Source organism: Protobothrops mucrosquamatus, unplaced genomic scaffold, assembly GCF_001527695.2.
Source record: "Protobothrops mucrosquamatus isolate PMUCROS unplaced genomic scaffold, P.Mucros_1.0 scaffold5, whole genome shotgun sequence".
In the NCBI taxonomy this organism is placed as follows: domain Eukaryota; kingdom Metazoa; phylum Chordata; class Lepidosauria; order Squamata; family Viperidae; genus Protobothrops; species Protobothrops mucrosquamatus.
The window spans coordinates 877,288-888,960 of record NW_015386392.1 but is presented as its reverse complement, the minus strand read 5'-3'; the positions used below and the strand labels follow the sequence as shown (position 1 = coordinate 888,960).

General features: G+C 36.2%; 1 protein-coding gene across 1 annotated transcript in view; it reads left to right on the top strand.

The window, feature by feature from the left end:
- The window catches only part of RBM33 (RNA binding motif protein 33), a 106,787-nt gene extending 96,754 nt beyond the window's left edge, over positions 1 to 10,033 (top strand). The window contains exons 19-20 of the mRNA XM_029282952.1: positions 8,288 to 8,376; positions 9,702 to 10,033. Of these exons, the coding sequence (XP_029138785.1) occupies positions 8,288 to 8,376; positions 9,702 to 9,750 (138 nt within the window). The 3' untranslated portion in view covers positions 9,751 to 10,033. The remainder of the gene's footprint in view (positions 1 to 8,287; positions 8,377 to 9,701) is intronic.
- The last annotated feature ends 1,640 nt before the right edge of the window (positions 10,034 to 11,673 follow it).

Here is an 11,673-nt window from a genome sequence, read left to right as displayed (position 1 = left end):
ACTAACATTAACCAACTATTTAAATAACCAAGTCCATAAAGCGCTTTAACTCCCTTTTAACAAAAATTTAAACAAGTTAAAATTAAACACTATAATAAACAAATTAACAACCTAATTACTAAACAATACAATACTAATACTAAAAGTAATAATATCATATAATTAAACCTAAGAAAAACTCCACTATAATAAACTATTAGTAATAATAAATCTAATATTCACTCATAAGCCAAATGGAACTTTTTAGTCCCATATTTATTCTGAATATAATCTATCCATCTTCTCAGAGTTAAGCACATTTCTTTTCTTCCTACAAGATAGAAGATTGAATTTAGACCTTTCAATGGGATTTGTGCAGTTACTCTTTCTGCTGTCTCTCTTGATGCCAGCAAGTGACAGTTAAGTTGGCTTCTGAATATTGATCGTGCCAGTGAGTGATTAAATATTAGAAAATCCCCTTAGTGATTGGGATATATGTCTGAGAATAAGGTTTGCCTACAGGTAGTCTTCGATTAACTACTGTAATTGGGTCAGGAATTATAATCATATGTTACTTTGGTTGTAAGTTGAGGCACCCAAATGACCGAAAGTAAATTTCCCACTTTTTTTTTTTTGTGGTGTTTGCTAAGCAGATGCTACAGTGAATGATGCTAAGTAGCCAAGAAAATTGAAACGTAACTTTTGATCCAGCTATTTGGATACCTCTTACAGGTTGTGTATTTATTTATTTGTTAAATTTATTTGTCATTTATCTCACCGCGGGGCTCCTCTAGGCGGCTGATAACAATTGTAGAAATAGTAGTTACACACAGGGAATACTTCACCTGAAATCTAGGAGGTTTCCAAAATACCAAAACACCTCCTCACCAGCAATCGGCACCCAAATTGGCAGAGATTAAAATAAAAGTAACACTAGATCAAGAAGTTAGGCTGCATTAACAGAGGGATAGAATCAAGATCACGTGAAGTGTCGATACCACTTTACAATGCCTTGGTAAGGCCACACTTGGAATACTGCGTCCAGTTTTGGTCACCGAGATGTAAAAAAGGTGCTGAGACTCTAGAAAGAGTACAGAGAAGAGCAACAAAGATGATTAGGGGACTGGAGGCTAAAACATATAAGGAACGGTTGCTGGAATTGGGTATGTCTAGTTTAACGAAGAGAAGGATGAGGGAGGACATGATAGCAGTGTTCCAATATCTCAGGGGCTGCCACAAAGAAGAGAGAGTCAAGCTATTTTCCAAAGCGCCTGAAGGCAGGACAAGAAGCAACGGGTGGAAACTAAGCAAGGAGAGAAGCAACCTAGAACTAAGGAGAAACTTCCTGACAGTTAGAACAATTAACCAGTGGAACCACCTGCCTCCAGAAGCGGTGAATGCTCCAACACTAGAAGTTTTAAAGAAGGGACTGGACAGCGATTTGTCCGAAATGGTATAGGGTTTCCTGCCTGAGCAGGGGGTTGGACTAGATGACCTCCAAGGTCCCTTCCAACTGTACTACTATTATTATTAAGTTAACAATACCCCAGTCAAGGAACTACCAACTCAGACAAACCATCCACAGTAAACAGCAGCCTAATCAAGGAAGCATCAAGACCCCTCCCACCATCACTGACAGAGAAAGCCTCTTTTGTGTATAAACAGAGAGCAAACGCCACTCCCTCCAAGCACCTGAAGGTGCTACCTGGTTGGGTAATGAAATGCCTGCAAGAAAAATCACCAACCTCAGAGGGCACCAAGGACCCCACAGTTCAAACCTGAGCAGCTATAAATATTCCTTTACATCAGTAATCTGGGAAGTAATAGTAAAAGTAAATCCTCCTTTGATTCAAATGCGGCGTAATGACTTCTTAAACTTATCTGTATACATTTCTTAATAGCAACGTGAAAAAACATTTCCGCTACTACCCCATTTTGTTTATTACTGTGTATTATACCTAGAGCTCAATTTCTGACCCAAATACTCACCTTTGTAGCTTTTTGAGATCAGCCAGTGTTGAAAAGCAAATGATTTAATGTATCGTATATGATTAAGATAACGCAGATTTAACTCCATTTTATGTTTCCCTAGCACCTCTATTTGGAATCCCCAAATCAAAACCTGGTAAAGTAAGTTACTAAATAGTAGTAGCCTCACTGTTTTAGTATAAATATTATCACCGCATATGGTTATCAGATCAAAGTCCTATATTCTGAAAAATATTTGTTTCAATCTGCATATGAAGGTTTCCTAGGATTTGCGAGTATTGGTTAAAAAAAAATCACCCTGTAGGTTTAACATACAGGTAGTCCTCGATTTGTAACCAGTTGCTTAGTGACCATTCAAAGTTATGATGGATCCCCCTAAAAGGTCCTTATGACCTGTTTCACTGGCCTTCTCCTCAATCATGTGATTCCATTTGGATGCTTGGCAACTATTCCGCACTTACAGCCATTTGCAGCATCCTGCCATCCTGCGATTGTGATTTTTGATGTTTTCGCTGAAAATCAGCATTTACTTTCAGTTTTCAGCAAAAAATGCTCCATAGTGAACAATGGATTGTTTAAAAACTCCCGAAAAAGAAATCATAAAATCAGATCAGTCATGTGGGTGATCCGCTTTATGACCATCATGACTTTTGACTGTAATCAGTAGGTTTGATTATAGTTGTAAGTCAAGGGCTACCTGTATTCTAAAACTTCCTTAAAAGTTTTAAATTGTTTTAGAAAGTGGACATCCCTAGTCTGGCCCGTTGAAGTGCCTTGGACTACCTCTCCCATCGTATCTGGGGGGCACATTGGCTAGATCTTTTGTTTGAGCAGGAGGTTGGACTAAAAGACTTCCAAGGTCCCTTCTAACCCTATTATTCTATGTTCTAAAACATCTGGACGGCAGGAGGTTGGGGAAGGAAGTTCTGGAACCTGATCAATCATTAGCTCCTGTTGACACCATAGAAGGAGGACCACAAGTTGGAATAGGCATTGGCCAAAAATTAAAATTGTGGTGGCCTTCCTTAATTATTTACAATTGTTTACAAAGAAAGGCTGCAATTTTAGTTTTGTGTCCTCAGTGAATTTTATAGATTGATATAGTTGATATAGATCAATAAAGAACTGATATAGTAGCTAAATACAGCTTCTTCTTCTTCTTTCCCCCCTTTTAATTGGAAGCTGGAGGCTAAAGCATTGGGAGCATTTTCTGCAATAGTTGAGAGAGACCTGACTTGATTGTGAGAATCAGTTATTAGCAAGAGGGCTGAAGAAGGTTCAGGAGAGGGGAGACCACCAGTTGACAGAGGAGAAAGTACTGCGTGCCGCTTCCATGGTCATTTGCCCTTCCTGTTGACCTAATTGGACTTTTAAGAATATAATTCCTCTCAGGCAATAGAGGGCATTCTTTGTGGTTGATGACCAATTTATTCAGTGCAAAAGTTCTGGTTTTTGCATTCGTAAAAAGATACTGTAACTTAGTTTACCATTGTAAGTTGATTTTATAACATCTTCCATTAACCTGGTCCAAACTGAATGACCAAGGAACAACCTAGCAGATTTGAGAATATGCATGGTAAATATGGAGCAGCAAATGATCACTAATTTCTCCAAACATTACTTTAACTTCATTAACAATTGAGAATTCAAAGTAGGACTCTTTATACAGTTGGTGTTGAATGCTATGTCTGCCCAGTTTTCCGTTCTGAAAAGTTAAAAATGCCAACTGTAAAATTACAAAAAATGGAAATTTAGTTTTTCAATTTAAAATAAAATTTAAAAATTTATGTTGTCTATTATAGCAATATCAAATTGCAGAAGTTTTCATTTTTAAAAAACAAACTGCTAAACCAATTCCATTGAATTCTGTTAAAATTTATATAAGGAAAGTTAGATAATCCCTAAGCCTGAGCTGATAAACTAATGTGTGAGTTATTAAAAATTAGAAACACAGTCCAGTTAATTAGATTGTGTGTCATCATAAAATAACACCTTTCTGAAACTTCAAATATATTCAACTGAAATCTCAGTACCTTAGCACTATTTCTTAAGAAGTTCAAGTGAAAAGCACTTTGGTTCATACCCATCTGCATTTAATTTGTATTTATGTACTTGAAATAGGGTTCTGAGTCAAATTAACAGGCAGTATTTTCCATGATTCTGATTTACATGGATATATATAAACGATGATTTTTGAGATAGAAAATCGTTGTTGATGCCTAAGTTCATAAACTAATTATCTATGGTGTACAAAATATTAAGATAGAAACAAAACTTCCTGTTAGTGAAAAATATAGCATGTAAATAAACTTAACTTTGGGAACCAATTGTCATGGCACCAATAATGGAAACTATTATATCTCTGGGCTGCTTGACAAAGTAGAGTCAGGTTCTCAGCCAACATCAGAAAAATCTATTAGAGCTATTTGTAAAGAACTCAAGAGATGATATTCTGATTTGTGCAGAAGTGCTGAATATTATTTGGTCCCTCTGCAATATGAACTGCTCCAAAATACATTCTTGTCATAATGATGTGCAAGATACCCTTTCATTAAGAGCTCGTAGCTTTATCAAATACAGCCTTTTAGACATGATGTAACCCAACATATAGTTTAATTCTATGAATAGATCTTTTTGGTTCCATAGTGTTGTCACAATTGAAGCTGCACATTGCAATATAAGAAAGTTGTCAAAATATGAACTACAGAGGCATTTGGACAAAGCATTGAACTGTAATTTGATTTGGGCTCATGTACTTCCTTCTCTGCTTCTTGATTGGTCATTTAATGATGATTGGAAGCGTTTTGAGTTTTTTCTAACTAGCCACAATTTTTTCATTATAATCTTACAGTACCTATCCGGGTTGTCTGGGTAAGCCAACTTTGAATTGTAACTTACAGTTGTGAACTTTGGAGATAAAAGTTAGATTTATAACTAATTAAAAGTTCTAGTTATTCAAAAGCAATGGTAGCTTTAAATCAGAAGTATACACTTTTGATCTTTTAGTGACCATCAAGGAGAAAAGAAAGCATCCAGGCGCATGTAAACATTAGTCATTATGATTAGCAGAGCATCTGAAAAAGAAATTATTTTGTCTGTTTACATACAACTTTAAGTACATCTTTTAAAGACAGCAACTTTTACTATACAAATTAGCTGTTTTGAACTTTTGAACCCACAAATCTACACAAATGCAAGAAATTCAGTTTCTGTGGATTCACTGTTCTCTTCCATTATTTGATAGTACATTCTAGTACAATTTCATTACATTCCCATGATACGAAAACTGTAGTGATATTTCACAAATCTTCCAATGGATCATTCACCCACAAAGGTGTTGCATAACGGTCTTGTGCCTTAATGACAGAAATCTGCAGTTAACTGGATGAGTAAAATGTTTGCAACTAGTATTAGGATGGAAGCATATACAGTATGTTTATTCTGAATGGTATTATGTTCAATCCCACTGTTAAAAAGTTAATGAAAGTTGAAGTTTCATTAGCCTCGCGTTCCTATTTATTCTTTATTCAGTTAATGCACAGTGATTCATAACTTTGTTTTAAAATAAGTTTTGTGCAGAATTGTTTTCTAATCCTATAAATCCCAAGGAAAACTTAAGATATTCCTTATGTATGGAAAGATTTGTGTAATGTTTTTCTCCTGTTATTTTATGACCCAAAGTTTACTTCTTCAGTAAGCAAGTACTGTAATAAAATCATTCTGTTTTGGCAACTTTTCCTCTATGTTGATCTTCATTTAAAGATGGCGATCTAAACGAGCATATTAAGAATTCCTTCATGTAACTGATTGCAGTGCTACTTTAGTTGTTATCTAATATAGGTAGTCCTTGACTTATAACCATAATTGGGGCCAGAATTTCTGTTACTAAGCAAATTGGTTGTTAAGTGAGTTGTGCCTGGTTTTACAGCCTTTTTTCCCCCTCATGATTGTTAAGAAAATCACGCAGTTAAATGAATCACAGGCTATCATTAAGCAAATCTGGATTTGCCCATTGACTTTGCTTCTCAGAAGTCATTTGAGAAATGTTATAAATACATGCCTGTTGCCTCATAATCGTGGGGATACTGTGATGGTTGTAAGTGCGAGGACTGATCAGAAATCACTTTTTTCAATATCTTTGTTATTTTGAGTGATACTAAATGAATGGCTATAAGTCAAGGGCTATCTATGTGGTCTCTCTGAATTCAGAGTAAAGAAATAGAAGCGTTAACAATTTGGGGTTCATTTAAGACAGCCATCCTTGACATGATGCTATTCAGATGGGTTGTGAATGCAGCTTCTGAAATTCCAAAGCTTGCATGGCTAAATGTCACACTTACAAACTTTGAGACTTGCAACTCCAGTGATGCTGAAGGACTGGGGGCTGCTGATTTAGGAGATCAATGTCTTAAAGGAGGGGTCTCCACCCCCAGTAACTGGATCGCACAAACAAGCAAAGCCCCATCTGCAGGATGCAGGCAGCACATGAAACCACGCACCCTCCAGGCTATGGAAAAACCTCTCTTCATGTAACTGGTCCCTGGTGGGGACCTGTCTTAAAAGACATGCTAACTATCCCACCAAGTTTTTTATGGTATTGGACTGGATCATATTTATAAAAAATCTCAAAGAAATTAGTATTTAGCAAGTCAGTCCGGACTAGTAGAAATCCTGTTGGCTTCATCTAAATATGACAAAATCTGTATCCAACCCTTTGTATTCCTAGGAATGTTGATTGGGAAATGAGTGTATGGAATAAGGGATTCAACATCTCATAAACATATAGTACTAAATGCTAATGCAGACAGTAACTGATTCCTTAATTTAGGCTATTTATTTAAACTAGAGATTATATGAACCAGAAAGTTATCAGATGAAAACAGGTACATTTCACCGTGCATGCTGGCAGAATTTAGGCAATAGTATTTTATTTCTTTATTAAACAAAGGGATAGGTGACAAAATACTGACTTAGAGGATTCGTAATCAAGTTAATTATAGGATTCTCTTATTTCTTTTCAACTCATTTTGGAGAATAAAAGGTTCTTTTTTTCTCCCCACTCATTCTTTACCTGAAAGCGATAAATAGTTAATTTTCTTTATATGCTTAACATTTATTTGAATTAGCCATTTACAGAATATATTAAATTTGAAACCTTGCTTTTCATTTTATGGTACTGTAATTTCTTTGCATCTGTGAAAGAAATCAATCCCTTTGGGGGACTGTAAAAGTATCCTAATTCTTGCATCCATCCATCATAAAATACATAAATCCTTAAAATTAAATCCAAAGAGCATTACTTCTAAGTTACCTTAACAAATGACTCTGGAATGTTGGACACCAGGAATAACCACTAGCAAGCTGTTGGCTGTGTGAATGAAGAAACCCAGTTCTGAATGTGCAGATTTTGCAAATGTATTTATCTAAAAGGTTTTTTTTAGCCATTTCCTGCATGAAAAACAGAGAAGAGGAGCAGCTGTTGCTCAAATTATGAATTCAACTTTCATTTGTCGTTTTGAAAGAATTTAAGAATAATTTGCAAGTATTTCAAGTTGCTTCTGTTAGGCCAGGGGTAGGCAACCTTGGCTCTTTTATGACTCGTGGACTTCAACTCCCAGAATTCCTGAGCCAGCATGGCTCAGCTTGGAAACCTCTCCCTTTCCCCTGAGTCAGCATGGCTGGCTCAGGAATTCTGGGAGTTGAAGTCCACGAGTCATAAAAGAGCCAAGGTTGCCTACCCCTGTGTTAGGCCTACTTTGAATGTTTTCAGCCTTGTTTCACATGCTCCTTTGTCTCCCCTCCCCTTCCCCACCACACACACACACACATATACCTTGCTTTGTTTCCCTTTTAATTTGAACAAGCAATTTAATGGAAATATGGAAAAGGGAAATGTCAGAAATCAAGGTGATATTTGCAGCAGTTTCTTCAAAGATCTCAATAACACCTTCCTAGTCTTCTCCAGGAGCTCTCTAACAAAAATACATCCTCAGAATGAATTTTAATATTTTTTAAGGCCATCTTATAAGTTGCTGTAATGATGAATTTGTGGTGATCATTTAATATGATAAATATTTAGTTTTACTGTTCATTTAGTAGAGAAAATTAATAGAGGATGGTGGAATTCCTCATAGTGGCTAAGCGAGTACATGGACATCAGATTCTGTATTCAGATGGATTGATTTGCAAGTTAAGTGCTAGCTTTGTGGCTTCCACTTTAACTCATCTTTTTGCAACAGCTATTGAGAGGAAATTTAACTCCAAATTCTGAATGTTCTTTAAAAAGCATTTTTGTCTTTTCCTTTTTTTTCTTCTATAGAGTTTACAGATGTTGCCTCAACAACGAAAGGCCATTGCAAAATTTAAAGAGCCCGCTGATGCTTTAAAATTTCAGCAGAGGTTTCACAGGTAAGTGTTATGCATTGGTTTTATCTTATATAAATTATTTTAGCCTTCCTCAAGATTTCTCAATGTTAGATAAATTGTATTACAATCCCATTATCTCCAACCAATCTGGTAAAAAAAGACAAGTTGTTGCTGCTTAAGACAGCATTAGGGAAAAATTAAATTTAATAATTTAATAATAAATACTAAAATATTAAGAACTTATTTTTTTTTCAACCATTTCATAAAGACCTATTATCTTGAGATTGGAGAACTGTTTAATTTGGAGCTGATTTATCATAGTGATGATCATCCTGAAAGTAAGCCTTGTGTCCATGTGTTCAGACCATGTGTTTCTCTATATCTCAGTACACTTTTTTTTTCAAGTGATATCTGTCTTTAAGCCACAGTTTTCCATGGTGTCAGGAATAACTGTCATTTTATGTACAATGTACAAATCGGGATTTCAAATTATGTTTCGTGTTAGGGGTCTCCAAACTTGGCAACTTTAAGACTTCAGTTCAGCTGAGGAACTTCTGAGAACTGAAGTCCACAAGTCTTAAAGTTGCTATGCTGGCTGAGAAATTCTAGAAGTTGAAGTTCACAAATCTTAAGTTACCAAATTTGGAGAGTCCCGTTTTGTGTCATGATTTGGAAGCAGAATGTAAAGTGGATTCAGATTCTAGAAACCATAGTTTAACAAGCCAGTGTCTCAGTGAAAAAGTTGGGTGTTTGACTAAACTGGGTCCAGGATATCTGAAGAAATGTCTTGCCTTGAGGGACTGGCCTGCCCTACATATTCTGGAAGAAGAGGCCTACTGCAGATTCTGACAGCCAAGGAATTTTGGCTGATGGGCTGTTAGGAGAAGAGCCTTTTCCACTGTGAAATATCCTGTCACCAGAGTTGAGGTCTACCTATCCCATTTTTCTGGTCTTCCAAAGGGACCTTAATATCTGACTCTGGTGGTTTCTGTGGGGCCACTTTAGGGTGGAGGCGGCTATGCAATGATAAAAGAAGTCACCAGCCCTGCCCTATGTGAGCCCTTGAAGTTTTTACTCTATTTATTTTTTGTAATTTAACTGTTCTTACATTTATAATTGCTTTTAATTTTCTATTTATTTATTTATTTTGCATTATAAGCTGCCCAGATTTGACATAGGCAGCATATTAATTAATCAATTTGACAGTGAAACAAACCCAGTCTTGATTGAAGAATACTGGCTTGGAAAACTTGGCTACATCTGAACCATGCCTAAAATGGGGAGAAAGTGTGTAACTAAGTAAGTTCCTTTCTTCATTGAAAAAATACACCTGCCTTAAATCATTATGCATTCATCTTTTTTTCCAGGCACATGATAGATCTTTCCCATATCAACGTGGCACTGGTAGTGGAGTGACCACTGGGCATAAGTTATCCTAAAATACAGCAGGTTGCGGAGGAAGTCAGAAGGGTAGAATCTCCCTGTAATTTGTGGTGCCAGCTTTGCAGACTTCTTCTGAAACTTCAAAATTACTCTGTGACAGCTGCTGACAATAACATCCTTGCTACAGTTGGAAGTTGTATTACTAGAGTGAAAACTATCTGTATGGAACATACAGAACTACAGACCTCATGTGTGAATAGTATACAGTACATGGATGTTTTTAGACGATGTACTGTGAACACAATGTCTTGGATCAAAAGAACGTTGACTCTTGAAAATAATTTTTGTAATGTTTTTTTTCTCAGAAAAGAATATTTGATAATGGTTGCCCTTATCTTCAGTGTGGGATGTTGAAATCAGAGTGCACCCATAATCTACTGGTTGTAGCTAAGCATACAGATGCCTATAATATAGAATAAAAGTTGAACTTTATAATTTAATGGGTGGGGGTTTTTTTGGTTGTTTTTTTTTTGCCAAGAGGCTCTGAAGCTTGTTCTTGAAAGATCTTATTCCTAGTAAAGTGAATATAGTTGTTGCGCATAAAGTCCCTCTCAGTATTCCTAACATTTCTTACTAACCTTATTTTGGACAAATTGTCCCACCAGTTGATGTCCTTACCTAAGAAGGATGCTTGTATTCCAGGTTCCAAAACCTTGGAACGACATGTCTTTTAGCCTTCTCTTGTGCTTTCTTAGAGGGCTTGAATGGCCTGGAACTATCTGGGGGCTGCTGGTGATGAGAAAGTTTATATATCCAGGGCAAGGGGATTCATTTTGCTTAGGCTTTTAGGGGAAGTGAGTTTCTGGAGTTGGGCTTCATATTTGAATCATTTTTTTTCTTTCTGCGTAATAATTGGCAGTAATGCTTGGTAACAGTAGAGTCTGCCAAATCGTTCTCTAGTGCTATTCCCACACCACCTGGTGAATTATGAAGACATTTCCTCTGAAATGTGGGCTCTTAAGAAGATCTGTGCAGGTTGTAGGGAAGTTCTGTTTTTGTAGTAAATAAATGCCTTCCTTCAAAGAAAGAGGCTTGTAACGTATTCCCTGCTTCCTTTGAACTGTGAGAGGACAGATTTCCTTTCACTACTCTTAGAAATCTATTCAATGTTTATATATATATTTCAGGCCAATAAACATAGAGCAAATAGGGATTATAAGTTATTTTGAGCATATAGAAAAATAGTTAAGGAATGTTCTTTCAAGACTGAAGGCTATGTGACACTGAGAGGTAGTGATGTTCCTTTTCTTTCCATTCAGAATCATATTCTGCCAAAAAAAAACTGTTCACAGTTAAGGAGAACATGTGGGAATCAGCGATAAAGATGTGAAAACATATCATATCTTTTAAAGACAAAGCTGTTTTTTCCCACTGGTAATAATCACAGCTATAGCATCTTTGGTATAGTGTAAGGTGTGGAGATACGTTAGACATTTTAATGACTAGTTAGTAAAAACCATCTCCATCTTTGTGAAGTATACCTTGAATTTTGCTATACCAGACAGGTTTTTATTATTTACAGCTCTTAATTTGTGTTTGTTAAGAAAACTGGGATTTTAGCTGAGGGTACAATTTAGGCTGGCTTTTCTGTGCTTAGAATTGTATTAAAAACACAGCAGTCCCTCAGAGTCAAGAGAGAGAGAGAGATCATCCCAGGACATGATATAGTCTTTCCACAAAACTAGGATTGCTATTTAGGATTTAAAATTTAAAGTAATTTTTTTTTAAAAAAAATGTCTTCACCACATAGCTCAGGTAGAGCTTGTCCAATACAAACAAGCATGATTTGCAACTGCATTGGTTTGGCAGGTTTAAATGCAAGCATGCCTGCCAGAAAAGGGGATTTTATAATGCCCAACCTCTACATCACATTTGAGGTTTGAGAAAACTTTTGTT